The sequence below is a fragment of the Chlamydotis macqueenii genome, chromosome 19 (genome assembly GCF_036417535.1).
Source record: "Chlamydotis macqueenii isolate bChlMac1 chromosome 19, bChlMac1.mat, whole genome shotgun sequence".
Classification (NCBI taxonomy): Eukaryota; Metazoa; Chordata; class Aves; order Otidiformes; family Otididae; genus Chlamydotis; species Chlamydotis macqueenii.
The window spans coordinates 10054100-10077025 of record NC_141574.1 but is presented as its reverse complement, the minus strand read 5'-3'; the positions used below and the strand labels follow the sequence as shown (position 1 = coordinate 10077025).

Below are 22926 nucleotides of genomic sequence, written 5' to 3'. Positions count from 1 at the left end.
TACGTTATCGCAGAGGCGTTATCAGGGAACATTCTGCTACCAGTCGGCTCAGCCCTGGCCAGCAATGGGTCTGCCCTAGGCCCGGCCGAGTCCACTGAACAAAGGGGAAACAACTTCTAGAAGCTTCTCACAGAAGCCACCACCGTAGCCCCCCCTCACTAAATAAAACCAGGACATGCACTCAGGCAGGGAGAGGGGCTTTGGCCGGGGGAAGAGGTGGTTCTTTGCCAGATGAGCTCCCCGTACAACGGCAGTCTGTGCAAGGGCGAGGCCCTGCCTGAGCAGCCCTGTGCTGCACATCAGCAGCTGGAGGCTGGCGAAGCCTCTTCAAACTGTCATCCGCGTGCCTCCTCCTGCTGCTCCTGCCTACACAGGGCAGTGCACAAGGAGCAGCGCTCCTGGACCCTTCCAGACCACAGCAGGGACCCAGGGCAGAGCGGGCTGGGGAGGTGATATGGGGAGTGCTGCGCAGAGCAGACACTCTTCAGAGCTGCTGCCTCCGTAGGTGGACATGAAGATGCCTTTTTTGACCTTTTAGAGGTCCCTGCAAGATGTCCCCAGCAGGAGTCAAGACTCTCAGACCATGGCGAAGTGCTGCCTTACATCTCCCCTCAAAACCTGGGGTAGCTCTGCTTGAGCTGTGAGTCCAGGTGGGCGCACGGGAGCCTCCCTGCGAGGGGGCTGGGGTGGGCGGTGGGCAATGTGCTGCCTTGGCCTCCTGCACCCGTGGGGGATTTCCCCAGCCCTGTGGGTCAGCCCCGCTGGGGTGCCTGCCGTGGATAACGCCCCGCTGCAGATAACGCCCCGCTGCAGATAACACCCCGCTGCAGATAAAAACCACAGGCGCAGGGGGGCTGTGGTGAGGACAGCAGAAGATCGCAGGTGAGAGTCTGGTCGGTCGCTTTTGCTTCCGTGGAGCACTTCCTTCTGTGCCGTGGGTGGGGGACTGAGGGGCTGGGACTGTGTTTGGAGCATCCAGCTGGGATCTGCGCTTCCCAATGCTTGTGGGATGGCTTCCCCCGCCCTGCTCCGCTCAAAGCACAGCCAGAGCACAGCGAGGATGTGGCTGGACCACGCTGCTGCTGTCTCCGGGGGCTCCTCCACAGGGAATGGGTTTAGCTCACCATTTTAGGGTGGACACTGGGCTGCCTTTGCCGTCAGCTCCATGGTGGGTGCTAAGCGATGTGCAGGTGGCACAGCCCCCAGCTCTAGGCTGATTCTGATAGAGCTGATTGCTTTGGAGCAGCCTTGGGAGGTGAGCAGGTCAGCTTTGGGCAAAACCACCCCAAATGTCTGCGTAGAGGCTGCCCTGCCTGATCTCTTCCCCTCCAGCTCTTCCAGCCCCATGCCTCAGCTCTCCCTGCACGCTCCGTGGCACTGCCCGGGCTCCCGGCAAGCTGCAGTGCTGGCGGTGTGTTTTGCCCTCCGCTCCATTTGTGTTGCACTCATACTCCCAAAGCAGTGCGTTCCCACCGGAGCCCACGCTCCCCGGGACAGGAGGCAGCTCCCTTTCCCCGTGCCGTGGCAAGGACCTCCCAGGCAGCACAATGGCTCAGGGAGCATTGCGTTGGGAAGGGGATGCCTCATGAGCTCCCTTGATGCGTGCCATCAGCGGTGCGGGCACTGACCTTTCCCATGCACGGTGAGATCCACGGCTTCTTGGTTTTTCTTCACTTCTCACATTTCTTTGCAGGGATGAAGGCAGAAACCTTCCTTGGGTTGCTGGTGTTCCTCAACCTGCTCCTGGCATCTGTATCTTCTTCTTCCGGTACTGTCCTTTCTCAGGTTTTGCAAATCAGGAGCTTTTCTGAGTAGGCAAAGTAAAGTCTAAATTATTCTTCCTGTAAGCAGCAAAGTCCTGAAGAGGTGTCAGAAGGAGCACAGTCAGTTTGTGTCTACTGTGGCAGCAATCCTGGCTGTTTCATGTTTTTTAGCAGTCAACTTCCTATATGATTTCTTAAAATCACGTTGAAGGAGAGGTCAGTTCTCAGAACCACTCCATCGCCGCGGCACAACCGTCTCCCTGCCACCACACAGCGCAAAGCGGCGAGCGCAGCCTCTCCCCGGAGAGCTGGGCAGCCCTTGCTGCATTAGTGTTATTTTTTTAATGGAGGCTGAAACCTTAACTCCCCTCCCCAGGGGGCTGGTTCCTGCTCTCAGAGTGAGGAATGAGATACTGTCGCTTGATCTCACTTCAGCTGCTGCGGTGCTTGGTGAACTGGAGCTACTAGGGGCTGCGGAGTTTGGGGATGGGGCAGTCACGCGGCTCTTTTCCAGGCCTGAATCACTGCTCCAAAAATTACAGAGACCTCTGCCTTTTAATTTACAATGTAAAATCCTTATGGAAAGCACATGCCTGACTTTTCATTTGTCTCAAATTGTGGTCCAGGCAATAACTTTTATCATGAAGATTGTCAAAGAAGTGAACTCTGGGTTTATCAGGGAAGATATTTTAAAGAATCTGGGCAGAGCTCCGAGGTGTTTGTCCCCATTGTGCTGATTTCTGACGTTTTGCTCTTCCCTAGAACACTCTCACCCAGAAAAGCCCCCCTGGGGCTGTCCCCTCCTGTTCTGTGACCAGCAGCCAGCAATGGGAACGCAATTCATTTTTGGGAGTTTCCCGAGCAGGACAGGGAGCAGTGAGGGTGGCTGGAGGTTGCAGGACAGACTGGGGAAAGCAGTGGGAAATCGGGCTGTGTATCCTTCTGCCTTGAGGTGCAGGGGGGCATATTTGAACTTGGGCCAGTTGGTGCCATGGGGAAGGACCCAAACTCTCCGTAGGTGTATTGCCAACGTGGCTATAACTAACCTGGGAGAAAAAGTGGGGGAGTAAAGACAGTGATGAGATCAAAACAGCCGATGAGAGCTCTTAGTGCTTGTGATGGCAGCCAGCGGTATCCGTGCGGGCTCTCTGAAGGCAGCTGTGTCTGGGGGCGTAGAGATAAGATGAATCACATTAATTGGGGTTGCAAAATAGCTTGAAAGAATTGCAACTGCTCTCCTGTGAAACAGCGGGAGGGATGACACCTACATCTCTCATGGTGGCTATCTGAAGCCTCCACTGATGGGGATCTCCAGGAGATCTCTCTCTCCGGGGAGACCTTAGAGTGGCCTCCCAGTGCCTAAAGGGGGCTGATAGGAAAAATGGGGAGAAACCTTTCAGCAGGGCCTGTTGTGACGGGACGAGGGGTAATGGTTTTAAAATAGAGGGAGGCAGATTCAGATTAGACATCAGGAAAAAATGATATATGCTGAGGGTGGTGGAACAGTGCCCAGGGTGCCCAGAGGGGTGGTGGATGCCCCATCCCTGGAAACATTCCAGGCCAGGTTGGATGGGACTGTGAGCAACCTGATCTGGTTGGAGATGTCCCTGCTCCTTGCAGGGGGGTTGGACTGGGTGGCCTTTGAAGGTCCCTTCCCACCCAAACCACTCTGTGATTCTGTGATTCTATATCCTTTCTATGCCTGGGAGTGACTCCCTCAGCCTCCCCTGAGGAATATGTACTGATGTACTGACATCGCTCTCTGGAGTGAGCAGCAGCCATGCTGTGCCAACATCCCTGGGTGCTGGAGGCACAAAGAGAGCCCCAGGATGCAGCACAGGATGCTCCCGGGTGGGCAGCAGCGTGCTCACCTCTGCCCTTTCCTTTCCCTTGTGCAGATTTTCTGGAGGAGCTGTCGGACGCATCCCTCCTGAGCAGCGCGGCAGAGGCCAAGCAGCTCGTGGACGCAGCCTACAAGCGCACGCGCGACCGGTGAGAGTTGGCTGCTGGCAGAGGTTGCGTGCCCCGCCTGGGCGCTGCTGTGGGCTGCAGCCCTTCCCTGTGGCATCACCAGCCTTTCCTCCTCACTCTGGCAGAGCAGGCGAGGGTGTGAGGCCCTCCGGGAGCACAGTGGGCTGTAATCCAGCATTTTCATTCTGGTTTTACACCAGTCTGTTGGGTTATAACTTTGTCCTCATCCGTGCCTACCGTTCCTCCCAGCTCAGCAGTCCTCAGCTCCATTTCATCCCTGGGGGACATTCCAAGGAGAACCGGAGCCAGCAGAGGCTCCTGCTGATTTCTAGTGGTTCCTTCCTATGGAGTGAGCAAACTGTTGCAGGGTGCAGTGAGGATGTCTTGTGAGATCTGAGAGGAGAGCCCAGCTTTTGCCGTAATGGTTTGGGAGTGTACAGCTTCCTACAAGCCCGTAACCATCCTCTGAAACCCCTCGTTGGCCTAGGGACCCCTTCATCTAAGAGCTCTTCGGGGCTGCAGCAGCAACAGGGTAACTTGGAGACATTTGGGACCTCTGTACAGCGACCGGCACCGGCTGATATTGATGAGCTGGAGAACAGCTGAGTGAGGTTTGGCTGCCTCAAGGTTGTGAAGACAGATTTCTGGCAGGTGAAGGTGGGAAATTTAAGAGGAGCAGCCCTGGTCTCTTCCAGATACCATGCAGGGAGGTTGATGACTCAGTTCAGACCAGTAACAGGCCAGCAGAGCTGGGGTGCCCGGCGCTCAGGTGTGGACCTGCAGGACTCTTGACTTTGTCCCATTTCAGTTCTGCAGATTTTGTCTTATTCTCCCTTGCAGCATAAAGGAGCAGCTGCAGAACGATGCCTTGACCCCAGTAGAGCTTCTGGGATATTTCAAACAGCCGGTGGCAGGGACTCGGGCTGCTGTTCGGGCTGCAGATTACATGGAAACCACCCTGAACCTCCTCAAGGAGAAGCTGCAAAGGGCTGTGAGGGGGGACTTCAATGTCACAGGTAGGGAGCTAAGCTGAGTTATTTTTCTGCACTTTTTTTTTTCCATCTTAAAAATTATTTGGAGGTTTATCAGTTAATGAAAGCACTTTGTGCACTTCCCTGGTTCTTTCTGCAGTATGGCAGTTAACGTGCCAATGGGTCAAAGCTCATAGGACTTTGCTAGATAATATTCTGTTGCTTAAGCAAGGAATGAGCAAACACGGAGAACATGGCTCACAATAGCTCAGCCTGGAGGTAAGAAGTTTTTCTGCCAGACTTCAGCTAGCAGTAGTCAAAAGTCAGGTTGTTCTGCATCGGGAACAGAACAGAAGGAGAACAGAGCAATGTGAAGGAACACAGTGTGTGTCTTGATGGAGCGATGTCCTCCATGAGGTGGCAGTCCTGGCCTCCTGGCAAGAGCAGTTTGCCAAGAGGAGAAGGGAAATTAGGGGCAGTAAGAGAAACAGTTCAGGGAGGGCTCCTGCCACCTAAAGATGAACTCCTGGGGATCCCCAGCATTACAACGAAGCACTGCCAGGCCAAGACATGCATCATGGGATGCTCCAGCATCGCTCCGGCTTGGGGTGAGCAGGAAGAAGGAGGCAGCTGAGTGTGCTCAGCTCCATCTCCATCCAGGAGCGATGTTCCAGCACCGCTCCAGAGACATGCCAGAGCCCCCGGCTGCCACCTCTCATCGCCCTGCCTGGGAGGCAGCGGTGGCTTCTTACACCACCCTGTGACCCAAGCTGTTGGTGGCAGCAGTGGCTGGGAAGCCTCCAAGGGGCTCAGGACGTGGTCTGCTAGCAGCAGCAGCCAAGAAGGCTTTGCTGGTTGAACATGGGCACCCATCTCCCATGCACAAGGAAATTTGCACGGTGGAAGTGCAAAGACAGCGTCCCCTTGTGCTGCCCAGCCACCTGATGATTTCTTCTCCAGGCAGTTCTGAACAGTGGTGACATGCACTGGTGGCTGGTTCCTGAGGCGACGGGGCGGGGGGGCACCAAAAAACTTGTAACACACCACTAGGATGACTGTAGCTGTTAGCGATTTATGGTGGAGATAAAAAGAAAGGGAAGAGGAAGGAAAAAGAATCGCTAATGCTAGAAAATCATTCTGCTGCGGCAGTGCTAAATGTGTAATTGTAAATGTGATGTGACCACACCTTAGCTGGGCTTCACGCTTTCCAAACCAGAAAGCAAATGAAAACCAAACCCAGAACAAAGCAATCTGCAGCTCTAGAGAACACTCTCAGCACATCTGTGGGCAGGAAGATGTTAAACGAGAGCCCCCTGTGCTCTTTCAGGTGATATTGTGATAAGAAACCATTTCAAGGGTAGAAGAAGGAAAACTTTTTTTTTTCCTGACCCCGGGAGGCACTGCAAACACAGCAGGACCAGTACGTTCCCGCGTGTTTATTCTCTGTTGTTACCTGGCAGACGTGCTCACACCGGCTCAGCTGGGGATGATTTTCAAGGTGAGCGGATGTGACCTGCAGGATCAGAACATAAATTGTGAGGCCTCTCTCCGCTACCGAACCATCACTGGCGAGTGCAACAACAGGTGAGGGGGCTGTGTCAGTGGAAGGGTGGGGGGACGGCTCCTCCATCGGTGGAATCAGACTCACATCCCCAGGGATGATCCATGTAGGACGCCTTCTCTGGGGTTTTACACCCCAGTGTTGTTTCCTAGATGTGTGGGGATTTTAATTACAGTCTTGCTTCGAGGGCTCTTGGTGTTGCACATGGACTAGCTCTTTGGCCAAAATGCAGATAGCTCCGTGTTGGGGACAGACCCTCCAGCCCAGAGTCTCTGTCATCAGGCTGCATCCTTCTGCTTTCTCCTGGCTTTGGCTCTGCCCCTTCACAGGGTCTCGAAGTGTTTCCTGCCCCAAAGCCATACAGGGGCATGATCTTGTAGTCTCTGTGCCCCACGTTGTGCCTAAGAGGAAATCTGGGCACACGGGCTGGCAGAGAGCACCTTGTGCACGTCCCGGGCATGGACAAATGGAGGGGCATGACTCTAACATGGGATATAAAAACTATTTCTCGGTGTCTCCAGAGCTTTCCTAGTGTAATGAAAGGGAAGCTGTGCTAAGCAGTGGCGTGTTTTAAAAGGGACAGTATAGGAGCATTCCCCATCCCTCCCCTATTTCCAAGAGCCTGGTAGGCAGAGCATCTCCTGGGAGCACCTCAGGCACGGGGAGGGGTTCAGACAGGGCTGCCTGCCTGGGGATGCTTTAGCCTTCAGGTGTCTCTTCAAGAAGCAGGGGGAGAGCTACCTGCCTCCTTCCATTTTCAGAAAGTGGTGGCTTCATCCAGGAGTGGGATCTGAGCTCTGGGGTAAAGATGGGCCCGTCACACCTGAACCAGACCCTGAAGCCCTGGAGAAGGGGGGCTCAGCTGTGCCCTCTGCTCTGTGTCCTTCTGTTCCTTGGCCCTAGGCAGTGTGACACCCACAGTGTGTGATGGGCAACCAGAGAACACATCTTATACATGCCCTCCAAAATGAAATATGTGATTAGTCTAATTAAGTCTTTAACAGTCTCATCAAACTAGGATAACCATCTCATCCAATTACAGCATAGTAATGCTCACAATCCAAATCACCCCGTTTCTATTAAAGGTCACTGGTAAGACCGTAAAATGAACAGGAATAAGTCTCTTCCCCCTTTTTCTCTGCTGTTTAGCTCTCATCTTTGTTTTCCATGCATGGTCTGAAGTGGAGGGCCCTTCTTCAGGCTGGGTGACACAAGGAGTCACCAGTAACCTCACTTCTTGCCTAGGAGAAGTGAGACTTGGTGTCTATTGTGATTATTGTCGTTATTATTAAACGTGAGGTTACTGCTAGCGCTTGGCAACACCAAACCCACGGGGCTGCAGCAGCTCCCCGACCGTTGTGCTTCACTGAGTGATCCCATACCAAGGTTCTTGTCTCTCTCCACATCCATGAGCTCTTGGCCCTGCCAGGATCCTGACGCCAGTAATAATTTGCTGTTCTTCCGTTCACTCTGACAGGAGAAACCCATCGCTAGGAGCTTCAAACAGAGCCCTGGTCAGATGGTTGCCAGCAGAGTATGAGGATGGATTCTCAGTCCCCCATGGGTGGACGGAAGGAAAGCGTTTCTCTGGGTTCCCCTTTCCACTGGTAACGTTTGTAACAGTCGCCCAAAAATGCAGTATCAGGGCTTAGGGATTGCGAGTGCTTGGATAGGTCACAGGCATCAAAGTGCTGGTGATGATCAGGAGGACTGGGATAAAGAAAGAATTACACAATGTGTTCTTTTAAATTAACTGCATTTAGGCCAAAGTAATTTACTCACATGTTTTGATTTGGTTTGTGGAAGCTGATTGTCTCCTGAAAAGCAATACGCCAGAGGATAAAATGAACAAGTGAATCCCCAGAATAAAAAATATCCAATGAGAAGTTCTGTCTGTGGGTCCGTGAGTGGGGTGATCTGTGAGGGTTCATGTGGCTCTTGTGGCACCCGGAGCGGAAGCACTGTGAGGTGGCTCCTGATCACCTGGGCTTGGTGCAAGAACAGCACTAATGAGGAGCTCTGACACTTTCTGGGTTGAGTGCCTTATGCTCGTGTTTTCGTTGTACTTCCTAACTCTGCTCCACAGCACAGTGTCAGGGCTTGAGCGAGTTTTGACTGCTTTTTCTGTAGTAATAGGTGAAGGAAGAGCTGGTGGAAGGATTTGTGATGGGTGGAGAAGGGATGAGAAGAGACAAGAGATTTGGGAGAGTATCCCACTGGAAGGGATTTACTGGGAAAACCTTCAGAAATTCCTGAAGATTTTTTTTTTCACTCTTCTATTTCAAAGCAGTCTTTTAAAATATTTTGCCTCCCTCTCCCAGACTATTCAGTATAGCTCGTGCTTAGCTGCTTCCATATGTCCATCAAGGGATGCTCTTGGCGTAGAGGCTCAGAAGCCTGGCTAAAGCGTGCTCAACAAAGAGAGCCCTCAGTAATGCCTTCCACCTCAGACGGAGATCTGGGGCTTTCTTCTGTGAAGTAGGAGGAGTTAATGCTTTGTGAATGTTTCCTGCCAACCCCACACACCGATGCACCCATTCGTACACGCGATTTCCTAATGCACGTGTTCCGCCTTCATCCCCCGCAGGTTCGAAAAGTGTCAAACGAGATTGTCCGCTTCCCACCCGAGCAGCTCAGGATGGACCAGCAGAGAGCCCTCATGTTCATGCAGTGGGGCCAGTTCATTGACCACGACCTGGATTTCAGTCCAGACACCCCGGCCAGAGTCACCTTCAGTGGCAAGGTGGACTGTAGGACCAGCTGTGCCAAGGAGCACCCTTGCTTTCCCATCAAGGTACAGCCGGCCACCTTCTTGCAGGGAAGGGGAGGAGAGGGTATCTACACTCCAACCAGGAGATGCTGGTGTTTCTCCCGGTCCTTGGCTGCAGAGGGACACCCTCCTAGAGCAGCCCAAGGAGGCCAGCCTGCTCGTGTGAGGTGGCAGCGCCGGGTCCCAGGACTGTACCCAGGTATCAGGTGCAGTCACAGCCCGTCTTTCCCCCATTTCCAACCATTTACCCACCTCCCTCAAGGATGTGGCTTTGGTTTGGAGGTGTGTGCAACAGCAACGCAGGTGATGCCTGGATTATACTAAAAGCATCAGAGACAGGAGCTGATGGGTGTCAATACCCCCGCAAATCCATGCCCATTTGATGGTTAAATGCTCAGCACGGGGCGAGGAAGTGATGAGCATCTCTCAATAGTGGCTAAGGCATTAGCACAACAGTCACAGCGTGGTCTCCGCTCTGCTAAATGCTCAGTGATGCACGTCCACACTGCAGCCCTGCTCGCAGGGCTTTGAAGATGTCCTGCAGCTCTGGCTCTCCCAGGTCCCCCTATTTCCTTTCAAGGAAAACTGTGAGGGGATGGAGCACTACTGAGTAGTTGCCCAACATGCATTTGAGAATGCAGGCGGGATCACAAGTTCTGGATGACAGCTGTGGATGTGGACACTAGACTTCAACACGAGATAGGAACCCCTGAGCTTTTAAGGTTCAATACGATATGTATCTATTTTGGGGAAAAGGTTTAGGTATCCATAAGACTTTATGGAAATTTAGGCATCTCCAGGCTTTCATGCATATTTGTGACTTGGCCAGGGTCAATCTGACCCTTCATGTCTGAGACTTCTGACTGGTCTCCACACTATCTAGCACGGGGACTGTCTTGAAATGGCTTCTGCCTGGCTCTTCTGTGGCTGTAGTATCACAGTCCCTGCAGCCCTGGAGTGGTGATGAACAGTTCTTCTATCTTTCTGCAGATCCCACCCAACGACCCACGGATTAAAAACACAAGAGACTGCCTTCCCTTCTTCCGCTCAGCTCCTGCTTGCACCAGCGGCAGAGCAATTCGAGACCAGATCAACGCGCTCACCTCCTTTCTTGATGGCAGCATGGTGTACGGCAGTGAGGTGCCTTTGGCCAACAAACTGAGGGATTGGACCAACCAGCTGGGCTTGATGGCTGTTAACCAAAATTTCACTGATAGGGGGAAGGCATTTATGCCCTTTAACAGCATGCAGAAAGACCCCTGTCTGACGGTCAGCAAGGGAGCTAAAATCCCTTGCTTTCTTGCCGGTAAGTTGGGTGCTGGTGCCCCTGAAATGCAGAGTGAACGACTGCACCAGCTCTGGCTCATTTCTTTAATTGCTTAGTTTTCTTATTTAAGTAGAAAATGGAGCATGGCAAAGCACCATGAAAGACGGAGGTAGGCTGTGGGTAGGAGAAAAGGTTTCTGCCCTCTCCAGGCCCTCTGGCTGTGTGCCTGGGGTGACGCTGTCCCGTCTGCACTCAGCAGCCTCGGAGCAGAGCCCAGCAAGCGCGTGGGGCTGACCTGGGGGCACTGCCATGTGGGGCTGCTGGACGGAGCAGAGCGAACACAGCAATAGCAGCCTGGCCTGAAGGCCATGGCTTGTCTGTATGACAGCTTGTCTGTAGATGTCATTTGGTGGTTGTCTCTCGTCCATGGGGACAGGTAGAGGGGTGTTGGTGCTGGGCTGGGTAACCTCCGCAAAACAAAAAAAAAAAGCCCGTGCTGCTGCACGTTGGTGCATCTGCTGCACTGTGAGAGCAGCCCAGATCCCAGCTGGACCGAGAACGCTGCAGACTGAGGTGACATTCGAAGATGTGTTCCTCACCACTGAGGGTAGGGGAGCGCATTGGCAGCATGCTGACTAGGACATCAGCGCAGGCCTTTCGCCCACTGAGACAGCCTTCTGCTTGCGCTTTTGGTATCCCCTTGACCACCTCTTCAACCTAAACTAACTCCATTTGTCCTGCTCACAGCCACCCCTCCAGCCAAAACACTGCACAGCCGCCACGACCTTCCCATCTGCTGCCGTTTGCTGTCTTCTCCTGTCTCCAGCACATGGGGCTGAAATACCTGACCTCCTGAGACCCTGGGCATTGCTCCCTTCTCCCTGGCTCCTGCCAGTGAGGACCAGGATGTTGCCACAAACCTGTGGGACCCCCGAGAGGGCTGTTTCTGATAATTCTTCTGAATTAGGCTCTCACTCCCTGGTCCTTTTTTTTTTTTTTTTTTTTTTTTGGCCAGCAGGACCTTCTGGCTAACTGCTGCTGGCCCTGGCCACGCTGGGCTGCTCAAGGCGCTGCCAGAGAAAGCTTGAGGGCTCACCAGATCTCATCTGCTGTGGAGCTGATTTCTGTTCCCTTGGCCTCCTACATATCTGACCCAAGCTCCTCTGGACAAGATAGAATCACAGAGTGGTTTGGTTTGGAAGGGACCTTTAAAGCCCATCCAGTCCAACCCCCCTGCAAGGAGCAGGGACATCTCCAACCAGATCAGGTTGCTCACAGGCCTGTCCAACCTGCCCTGGAATGTTACCCAGGATGGGGCGTCTACCATCTAACCATCCCCATGGTCCTTGGATACCATCGGGATTTGATGGTAGGACCAGTAGGAGAGCTCCACTTGGTGTCATCCTCCAGCAGCTCAGAAGATCTCTTGGTGTTTTATGTTCCCTTTGGCCTCTCATACCTGTCCATCTGTCCCATCCATTGCTCCGTCTTCACTGCTCCCCCAGTTCTCTCCCCGGTGGGGACCATGCGGGAGCCGTCATCCAACACAGGTGCCCAGCCAGGAGCAGAGTGGGCTGGGTGCTTCCCAGGGTGGGCTCCCAGCCTCCAGGACGCTGTAGCCCAGCGGCTGCCAGAGCAGTTGCTGATCCGTAGCTGGGTACATAGCTATCAATGATTTTATAGTGAACAGCCCAGGCTGGCTCGGAAGCTCCTTTGAAAATTCAGTGTCCTATTTGTGACTTTTCCGGTCCCTGAGAACTGGGGAAATTCTACATGTGCAGTTGCCTAACAGGATCCAGCAGTTTCCTACAGGAGCTCTGTTGGGAGCCCGGGGAGAATACTCTCTGCTCAAGGAAACCTCACAGTGCTGCTTTTGTTTCTTCTTCCAGGCTCTCTTACAGACAGCCTTTGACAGTACATGAAAAGGGCTCTGTGCTGAAGGCAAGAGCAAATCCCTCTATTTACTGTGGGACTAGGGGACTAAATACGACAGATTTACTTTTCTCTGAGTGCCTCTTCATGCTCTCATCACCTGCTTGCTCTTGGATTTCCTGCCCTAGATGTTTGAAGAAGGATTTAATATTTCACAGTGATGCCATTTGTGATTTATTCCTTCAAGTTGTGATTCATTTTGCTCTTACTTTCACTCACCAGAGGGCTTCATTGTGACTGCCATCTTGCTTTGGCTGTGGTTTCAGCTGCTCTGAAGGACACCTTGGCACCTACCGAGCTCCCCTGGCCATCCTGACTCCCCTCTGCCCGTTTTTGTTCCTCTCTTGTGCTGTGACCGTCTCTCTGCTAGGGGAGCCTGGAGAACACCTACTTGCATTTAGCTTCTTAAGTTAATGCTCCTAGTCCTTATTTGAAAAAAACCTTCCCCATGTCTCTGTGATGTCGAGCGCAACCCTGGTGGCATCTTGGCTTTTGCTGCCTCAGCAGAAACCTGGCTTTTCACAGGCGCTCCCCAACCCTCGGGCCCCTGACCCTCACAGGTTTTCCTTCTCCTCCTGTGTGTTTCTTGCCCATCTTCTTCACGATGCAGATATCAAGAGATCTCAGCATTTCTCTCCGCATGGTTCCCAGTGTGGCATTCGCCTCCTTCCAGCGGGAAGCAGCCAAGCGTAGGCAGGCTGCCAGCAGTACACGTCCGCTCACTTGTGATACTCCTAGGTGATTCTCGAGCAAACGAGATGCTGGAGCTGGTGTGCATGCACACGCTCTTTGTGCGGGAGCACAACCGCCTGGCTAGAGGGCTGAAGAGACTCAATCCCCACTGGAATGGAGAGAAGCTCTACCAGGAGGCACGAAAGATCCTGGGTGCCATGATCCAGGTACCAGCCACCATGTCATATGTCCTCACTCTGCTGCCGTGGCTTGCAGTCTCACCAAATTAATGTGATGGGTTTGTTAGTGTGGGTGTCCAAAGGGTGCAATATTTTGGGGGGCAAATGACTAAATTCTTTCCACCAGAAAGAATTTCTTTCCAGAGGGGTCTCACTGAATCTTTGATGTCCCTCTATGGTTAAATTTCCAAATTGCTTGATGGACTTTTAAGTGCTCATTTTTATTTGAGAAACATGGGGACAGAAAAGTCAGAGGAAAGTTTTTCCAAGCAGTGTTTGGTACAGGATAAAAATTATATTGGCGACTTGGATTAAAATCCTTCTGGGTCATGAGCCTCCTCCTCTCAAGAAGCTGCAGGTGCTGGTGGGTACAACCAGCCGTGGCATTCCTCTGTCCTTACCGCTCTGGGGCACAGAGCCCCTTGGGACTGTGCTGCACCACAGACTTGGCCCTGGATGAGATCTTAGGGTCACAGAAATATTTCTGTGCTTGGAAGGGACTTCTCAGGGTCTCTTGTCCAGCCTCCATTTTGGAGCAGGACCACCTTCAAAGCCAGATGTGGCTGGCTTCTGCAAGAGAAGACAACATGGGGTTTCCAAAAGCGATGCTTAGTCATACCTCGTTGGAAGCCTGTCTTTTGAGCTGATTCAATAACACAAAAACAAAAAAAGCAGGAATATCAAATGGTTTAAGTTTTTAAAACTGTCAGTTTAAATATTATAATATTGTTGAATAAATATGCTGGGTAAGCCAATGTGGAGAGACTAACAATTGCACTAAAAGCATTGTGTCCATCATCATGTTTAGATCAACGGTTTAATCTTCTTGCAATCTCCAGACAATTAAGACAGTTTACCTACTGACAAATAATTTTATTTTTAAATTATATCATGCATCTTCCTCAGTATCCTAGAGAGACATGAGACCAGGGTTGGAAACCCCTGCCGTGGGAGGACTGACACAGCTGCCCATGGGTGGTGATGCCATCTGTGCCAACAGTGTTGACTTTGTCATCTGAAGCATGTAGGGAGGGAGGAGGAAATGCAGTTCTACCCGGTGATGGGAATGGCCTCTACCTACAGCGCAAAGAGGGAATATCTGGGAGCACTTGGCAGGCTCTGACCTGCCAAGCTGTTGAGAGAGGCAGGAGCGTGTCTGAGGACACCTGAGTGCCAAGTCCTCGGTACCAATGGCAGAGGGTCCCGGTGCACAGGCAGAGGATGAGTGTGGGTCAGGCACGAGCTTCGTCTCTGCTTCCCAATGTTGCTGGAGCAGTTATGTCCACTTTGCATTTTCATGCAAATCAGTGCATGTTCACGCAAATCTCAGTGCTGCTACAGAGATCCCACCATGCATGGCTGGAGGAACCAGGAGCCCAGGCAGTGGCCTGTAGTGCCCGTGTCTGTGCCTGGATCTGCACTGCCTGTGGCATGGTACAGTGGCCCAGTGAGAAGAGGCTTTGAACCAAGGCCAAGGAGCTGAAGAAACAAAAATGTTCCTCGACAGTGTCAGAAAAGACCCTCACTGGGCTGCTGGAGTTGCTGAGTGAGGGTCTGATCAGGTGAAAGAAGCACAAGACCTGGGGAGTCTCTCTGCTCCACGTCTGTGCTAGCAGAATCTCTTACATAAATCATAGAATCACAGAACAGTTTGGGTTGGAAGTGACCTGTAAAGCCCACCCAGTCCAACCCCCCTGCAAGGAGTAGGGACATCTCCAACCAGATCAGGTTGCTCAGAGCCCCATCCAACCTGGCCTGGAATGTTTCCAGTGATGGGGTATCCACCACCTCTCTGGGCAGCCTGGGTCAGTGCTCCACCACCCTCAGTGTAAAAAAATTTCCTCTTTCTATCCAGTCTAAATCTACCTTCTTCTAGTTTAAAACCATTACCCTCTGTCCCATCAAAGAATTTCAGTGCGACAGCTTCTATAGTTTGAGATGTGAACAATAACTTGCTTCCCAAGAAACTGACAGCCAAGCAATCAATAATTCTCACTTTCCTTGTTTCCCCCTAGATTATAACCTACAGGGACTACCTGCCTCTTCTGTTGGGAACTAGTTTCCGGAGGCTGATTCCTCGCTACCGGGGCTACAATGAGTCTGTGGATCCTCGAATATCCAATGTCTTCACCCTGGCTTTTCGTTTTGCTCATGCTTCAGTTCCCCCAACTGTTGACCGCTTAAATGAAAATTACAAACCCATAGGTCCCAAAATTAAACTCAGAACTGCCTTCTTTGCTGTCTGGAGGATCGTGAAAGAAGGTAAAGCCTTTCTTGCACCTCTGCAGTGTAAGTTTATTTCATTCACCTTTTCTGCCCTCTCTGGACGAGCTCATGCTTCAGCCAAACTTAAAAGCAGATTGCATTAAGTGTATGAAATTGCTTTTTCTACCAGAGTTTTCCCAACAAAGCTGTTCTCTGCAGTCAGATGCGGCCCATCTTATGATGAAGCACGCAGTCTGATTGCTTAATTGCTGTAGTCTCTAAGAATGTTATTAAAAGTATTTTCTTTTTGATGCTTTAAGTGCAGGAAAATTGGTTCTCTTGTAGTAGCAGCTTATGATTAAAAGTAAGCTGCGTTCAGCTCTCCTGAGCCTCTTGCACACCCGCCTGCCACCGCGCACTGCTCACAAGTCCCTGTGTCACCGTTGCAGGTGGCATTGACCCCCTTCTCCTGAGCCTGATGGCTAACCAGGCCAAGCTGAGGACACAGCAGCAGATGTTGGTGGATGAGCTCCGGGATCACATGTTCGAGCAGGTTGAAAGGATTGGCTTTGATTTAGCCTCGCTTAACATGCAGCGTAGCAGAGATCACGGCCTCCCGGGTAAGTTGGCTGCTGGAACAGATCTTCCAGAGGAAAACAAGTGGAAATCAGGCACTGATTGTTATTGAACACTGGGAAACATCTCCAGCACGTGGTTGGCTGAAATTACTCTTTCCCAAAGCATTTCTTAATTTCTGTACAACCATAGGTAAGTGGGTAGGAAGCTGAGCAATGAAGTCAGCGCCCGGCTGGAGCTGGAGGAGGCACACAGCCAGGAGAACATGGGGCATTGCACAGACCAGAGTCAAGTGGTCAGTAACTGGCACATTACTGTTCAAGTGGCAAAACTGGGACAGCAAGATTGCAGAGTGGAGTTAGGGCCAGAAGTCCCCTGTGGCTTCTCTTCAAGTGTCTGTAGTGGTCCAGCCCAGCCACACGACTGGGAGAGCACATCACAATATGCGAGGAAAATCTCATCCTAATTTCTCTGTAGAGACTATATCCCAGAAAAAAAGCGTGGCAGAACCACTCACAGGGCTCTGCAAGATGCAAAAGCAGTGTAACAGCATTGCAAGATGGTCTTGAGAAACAGATGGTCAGTAGGACTTTACAGCGGCTCATGGGTGCATCATTGCCTAATGGTGTTCTTGGACCAATGTAAGTGCCTAGAGCTGCTGTGTCAGTGACGTCCTGGGGATGCAACAGGACTCACTTTGAAACTGTGATGAAAAGCGTGCTGAATTGACAGGTTTTAAGCTCAGACAGAGGCTTTGCAATACATCCAGGTGCATGGTCAGTGTCGTAGTTCAGCCCCCATCAGGACCAGACTACGCAGTCTCTCTCTCGCTCCCCCCACCTTCCGAGAGAACAGGGGGAGATAATATAAGGAAAAACGGCTCGAGGTTTGAGATAAGGACAGGGAGAAATCCTTAAAGTTACCGTCACGGGCAAAACAGACTCGACTTGGGGAAAACTATTCATTTATTACTACAAACAGCAGGATAATGAGACAGGGAACAAGATAACCTCCCTCCACCCCTCCCTCTTCCTGAGCTTAACATTATCTCTACTACCTTCCCCCCCCCGAGTGGCACAGGAGGGGGAAGAGGGAATGGGGATTGCGGTCAGTCCATCACACGTTGTTTCACGCCACTGCTTCATGGTTGGGGGAAGAAGTCCTCGCATTCCTCCCCTGCTCCGTTGTGGGGTCCCACCCGTACGCCACAGTCCTTCCTGAAACTGCTCTGGCGTGGGTCATCTCTTCCTCGGGTGCAGTCCCTCTAGAACAGCTGTCCCAGCGGGCCCTCCACGGGCCACAGCTGCCTTCAGGCATCCACCTCCCCCAGTATGGGGTCCTTCACGGGCTCCAAGTGGATCTCTGCTCCTCCGTGGACCTCCATGGGCTGCAGGGGGACAACCCGCTCCACCATGGTCATCACCACAGGCTGCAGGGGAATCTTGGCCAGGAGCCGCATTACTCCTCCCCCTCCTTCTGAACTGACCTTGGCGTCTGCAGCCGTTCCTCACAACAGGCTGGTAGGTGTCTCTCAGGATCTTTTTTACATCTTATTCACTTCTCATCTCCTTTCCACTTCTTGCAGCCGGGCTGGACTGAGTCGGGCCCAGTCAGCTGCCTGGCGAGAGGCCAGAGGGTGAGGCCTGCAAGGCCCATGAGGCCTGCGCCTCCCCCTCTGCGCCTCTGCCCCCGCTCAGCTTCTTCACATCTTCTCTTCTCTTCTCTTTTTTTTTTTTTCTGTTTTCCCCTTCTTAAATATGTTATCGCAGAGGCGTTATCACGGAACATTCTGCTACCAATCGGCTCAGCCTTGGCCAGCAGCAGGTCCGCCCTAGGCCCGGCCAAGTCCACTGAACAAAGGGGAGCGACTTCTAGCAGTTTCCTACAGAAGCTGCCACCTTAGGCCCCCCCTCACTAACAAAACCACGACAGTCAGGTCACAGGATTGCTCTGCCTTTGCCACAACAGAAAGCTGCAATTTTTCCATCCTTTGTTGAGGAACACTACTGTGCAGAACCTGATCTGAACCACAAATCTTGAATTTATAGCTTTGCTGCTCTGCTGCAGTGGAACTGACAAGTATTTCTGGTGTGAAATTGTGTTTAGAATCATAGAATCATAGCATGGTTTGGGTTGGAAGGGACCTTCAAGGGTCATCCAGTCCAACCCCCCTGCCAGGAGCAAGGACATCTCCAACCAGATCAGGTTGCTCAGAGCCCCGGCCAACCTGGCCTGGAATGTTCCCAGGGATGGGGCATCCACCACCTCTCTGGGCACCCTGGGCCAGTGCTCTGTTTAGCTCCCAGCCTTTGGGTCTCAGCCCACCTCCAAGTGCTACTGTACTCCTTGACGTTAGACAACCTGTTAAGGTGATGATGGTATAGCAAGATCAAAAAAGTTTCCTAATTGTTTTTCTGATAAAGCAAATTCTCAGTCTCCTGGAATTGTTTAGTGGTGGTGTCATCCAGGTGCCATAAGCTGATCTGAATTCTCCCCAGTTTTTAGACATTCCGCTCATAGCAGGGATGTATGCTGCATCGTCATCTTAAAACAGAGGGAGGTAGATTCAGATTAGACATCAGGAAAAAAAAAAATTACACTGAGGATGGTGGAACACTGGCCCATGTTGCTGTTGTACAGAAAGAGGTAGCATCAAAATCTTGTCCAGCTTCGCTTTCAATGAGGGCAACATCCACAAGTTTTGTGAGGACCTCTCTCCTGTGGCTCTGTCTAAAGGTATGGGAGCCTGTACGCTCCCTGAGCATATTTGAAAAGCCCTGGCATCGCTCCTCTGGCTCTCTGCTGCTGCTTCAGCAGGGCGTGGGTCTCCCGGAGTCCCTGGATCACATCACCAGGAGGTTGTTTCAGACACACTGTGGCTCTGGAGCCTTTGCACAGGCACCGGCATTGCCGCTGAGTGGGAGAGCAAAATGGCGCTGGAAAGTGATAGAGGAACTCCCACTGGCAGGGATCGCTTGTGGAGACACGGCCCTTCCGCAAACAGCGCTGAAATGCCAGGCAGGATGAACTGACTCTGGAGGGGTGGGAAGTCAAAGGCATTAACAGAAATAGAGAAAAACTTAGAAAATGGTTTTAAATATATTGGGACCCTATCTGTGCCTCAGCTTTGGGAAAACAGAGGAAAAAAATCTTTCAAGGAGGGGGAAAAACATTATTGATCTATCTGCTCTGATCCCCAACTCCTCACAGGTTACAGCTCCTGGAGACGATTCTGTGGGCTCTCACAGCCTTCTGGATTGAAGGCACTTGCTCAAGTGCTGAGGAATCGTGGTCTAGCCAAGAAGTTCATCCAGCTGTATGGGACACCAAAGAATATTGACATTTGGATTGGGGCACTCGCAGAGCCCTTTGTGAACGGAGGCAGAGTTGGGCCTCTCATGGCTTGTATCATTGGCACCCAGTTCAGGAACATTCGTGATGGGGACAGGTAAGAGAGGAACTGGCTGTACAAACCCCAAAGGACAGAAGGAGGCTGGAGTTTATGTGGATTTCTTTATGCAGATTTGGAAACTGTTCCAGCTGGTTTTGGGTTTGGTTTTTTTTTTTACTCTTCCAAATGTTATTTTCCATTTCTGGTGACGTTCTTACTCCCTGTCTTGATCTATCACGGTTGAGGTCCTAGGCTAAGGTCCCTTCCCAGCCAAGTGTTTTCACCCCCAGCCCATTCACTGCCCATCACTACTCCTGCAAATTGGATTGCCCTCCTCCGTGCTGATGGCTCACACCCAGTGTGAATGTCTGAGCTCATTTCCTCTGTCAGATAAATGGTGTGAAGGAGGCCCGTGTTACTCGGTGTTCAAAGAGTAGCTCACTCCAGCAAAGGGAAACATATAAATACCTTCACAAGAAAACCAGGTATAGCTCTAAAGGTGGGAAAATCAGGATCTAGAGGGATTGAGTTATCGATTAGAAAAAAAAAAAGCTGTTAGGTTTAATCAGCCTAAATGGCTTGCACTGGCAGGAGATGCTCAGCGTTTGTTGATGTGGTGGGTCATGCTTCGGGTAGATTTGAAAACTTGCCTGCAGACCAAGGGATTTTGCTGAAGGACTAACACACTTTCAGGCTTTGCAAGGAGTAAAACTCTTGGTTAAAACCCAGCTCAGCCGAATGCTTCCCTGGCGCTGGCAACATCCCTGGCCCCTTGGAGCAGGAACCATCCCTGACCACACCCTGACCATCCCTGGAGCAGTGGGACTGCTCTTTCTGGGCTGCTGTGCCCTGCAAAAGTCAATCGTATTCCCACCTTCCCATCTCCTGAGTTTGCAATACACAACTTTGCACCACCGCAGTGTCTCATGCGCTTCTCAGAGGTCTGAGGGATGATTTTTCGCTGTTTTTCTTTTCCATCCCAGTTCTGGTTTGGAACCCTGTGGTCTGACATGTGTCAGTGTTTGGGCTTCGCTTGCACCAGGGGATGGGTGGGTTGGGGTTTGCTTGGTAGGCAATTTCATTTGAGCATGTTGTGCTTTTGGCATACCCAAAGTCCTCCTCCTCCTTGAATGTGCTCAGGGGCAACAGGGGCAGAAGGAAGTGGGTTACGTGCCCCGTTTTAGGCTGCGTTTCTGAAGCAAGGCCACTGTACTGGCTAGCAACATCGCTGGCAAATGGGATCCTGACCAGTGTTTCTGGGAACCTTTTCTGCCTAGAAGGACTCACTGTGAGCTCAAAACCTATATGGGGAGCTTAAAGGCAAACAGTCTACTGCACATCTAGAAATCCTGTTCTTATGGCAGGATGTAGGAACCTCTTTTTTAAAAACAGAGAAATTATAGGGCTAGTTTCAGCACGGCAATCATGTGGATGTAACCGCAGTCTGTGTTCAGTATGTGCTGACTTTCCTGTTTGAAAGAGGGTGCTTGTGCTTCATTTCAGGGGACACAAGGCAAGGCTTTGATTCAATTACATCTTTATTATATGTCCATGGCAGAAAAGCAATTTAAGTGATCCAGCTGGTGAGTCAGGGCTCTTGATTTAAATAACAGAAATTTAAATTTGTTCTTGGCAAAAGTAATGTGTTAGTGGTGTTAATGGGAAATAATGTTGCAGGAGTCTTGAATGTGAAGAAGCCAGAAAGGAAAAATCTGTTGTGTTCTTCTTTCTCCCACAGGTTTTGGTGGGAGAACAGAGGGGTTTTCACTCCTCAGCAGCGCTCTTCACTGGCCAAAATCTCCTTGTCACGAATAATATGTGACAACACACACATCCCGAAAGTACCAAGACATATCTTCCAGTCCAACAAATATCCTCATGGCTTTGTGAGCTGCAGCCAGATCCCAGCGCTTGACCTCAGACCCTGGAAGTCAAAGGGGACGGAGGAAGTTACAGAGCAAGGTATGATTGTCAAACAGAGCTCCTGCTGCAAACACGTGAGATAACCAGAGCCCGAGGCTCTAGAACAGGGCTGCCTAGAACAGGTCTGACCACACATGCCAGGTACGTATCTAGCACGCGTATCCAGCTCCATTTTGTCAGGTCCACTGCAAGCAGTTCCTTCAGCTTTCCTGGCGTCAGCATTGCAAGACCAAGCTAAGTGCTCTGGGATTTTTCTGATGAACAGACTTTTCAGTTTAGCTTTTCGCTGTTGTTACCCTTGCTTTTCTGCATGGGAAGTGATGCCTGGGTCGAGGAGGCCGGTCTTTCTGTCTAGATGGTTGGTCGGTCTTTGGCACAGCTCTGAGCAGGCTGCCAGAACACCCTGGTCAGACCAAAAGCAGCTCTGAGCTTAAGTAGAGATTCCCACTTTATGGAAGAGGTTGTGGAGTTTGACTTGTGCTAGAAAAGTTTTTGCCTATATTTACGGTATTTCCCTCAGCTGCCTTCAGGATTTGTAAAGTTCTTGAGGTTTAATGCTTTTCTTCCAAAATGTGCTCTGAAATCCCTGGGAAGTGGATGTAGGCAAGAGTAGCTTTCCCCTGAGAAAGGTGGGCTGTTTCAGTGCCTTACGGCCGTTCCTTTTCCTAATAAAACATCACCTTTCCTTTGCTCTGACGGTCAGGCCCTGCCTTACAATATCCAGGCTCTGAGAAGGAACAAATCTCTGCAGCTCTGCAGCTAACAGCAAGCATTAAGAGTCCAAACAACTCCGTCTGCAGTCAGCTGCCGCTTTCCGTGAGGATGGTTCATTATCTTCTCCGCAGGGCTATGGGATTATCAGCTTGAACGTATGGCAGGGTACAGCCATAAATGCCATGTTCATGGTACCAGAAAAAGTGAGGCTTGCAGGATCTTTTAGTCAAGGAGGGCTCCCCAAAGGTCTTTAGAGCAATCGGGACCAGTGCCAGAGTTATTGGTCCCTCTCTTCCAGCTTAACCTGTGGAAATAAGTCACAGAAGATAACAGGGAACCATGGCACATCCTTTTCTCTTTTTTAACACGTTGCTTTTTATGTCCTGTAGAAGAAGCATCTGGTGACTTTTAATGCTGAACATAGAGGATTCCCCAGAAGTCCAAACTTGGGAAGATACTGAGATGGATTTTTTTTTTTTTTTTTTACTCTATGTGTGCTTTTATTGCCTGAAACATTTGGGCATGATTGCTGTCATTTGCTTTATTTAGTTTGCATGAAGCCTTTTCTAATGAGATGGAGTCCAGCAATAAAAGAACTTCATGAAAAGACATCCCAGATCTGTGCAAATCACTCAGCATCACAAAGCAGAGCAAAATGAGTCAGCCTGAGACTGACTCTGAATGAAACCAACTTCTGGCTTAGGCAGTTTCACATACACTGGGTTTCAGTTATCTTTACTGTCAAAAACATGTTTTGGACCATCCTTTCAAAGTTTTCAACCTACACAGAAAGAGATTGGGGCGTTGGAATGACTGCTTATTCTTCAGAGGAAGAAAAGCTTATATATGGGGAAATGGGTGCCATATTCCCTCCAGAGAACTGTGCCACCTGTGTGGACAGACACACGGTGGACAGCTGACATTTCTGTGTGATCATAACCCCAAGAAGTTCTCTCCAGCCAAACCCTTCC

At 51.1% G+C, this 22926-nt stretch overlaps 1 protein-coding gene across 1 annotated transcript; it reads left to right on the top strand.

Annotated features, from left to right (window-relative positions):
* On the top strand, window positions 1-22439 carry LOC104478087 (eosinophil peroxidase-like). The gene is made up of 13 exons (XM_086763349.1): window positions 1-1768; window positions 3662-3755; window positions 4575-4750; window positions 6166-6289; window positions 7744-7873; window positions 8854-9060; window positions 10027-10342; window positions 12974-13134; window positions 15162-15408; window positions 15801-15971; window positions 19138-19375; window positions 21057-21280; window positions 22345-22439. Exons 1-13 carry the CDS (start codon window positions 1636-1638, stop codon window positions 22365-22367), a joined length of 2244 nt encoding a protein of 747 aa, XP_086619475.1. The 5' UTR covers window positions 1-1635; the 3' UTR covers window positions 22368-22439.
* Window positions 22440-22926: the final 487 nt, after the last annotated feature.

What these genes read in the sequence shown, in the direction of transcription:
- LOC104478087 (XM_086763349.1), top strand. Translation starts at nt 1,636, where the DNA reads ATGCACGGTGAGATCCACGGCTTCTTGGTTTTTCTTCACTTCTCACAT. An exon ending in GGGGGACTTCAATGTCACAG is followed by an intron (nt 4,751 to 6,165) that starts GTAGGGAGCTAA and finishes GTTACCTGGCAG; the next exon opens with ACGTGCTCACACCGGCTCAG. An exon ending in CTGGGTTCCCCTTTCCACTG is followed by an intron (nt 7,874 to 8,853) that starts GTAACGTTTGTA and finishes CATCCCCCGCAG; the next exon opens with GTTCGAAAAGTGTCAAACGA.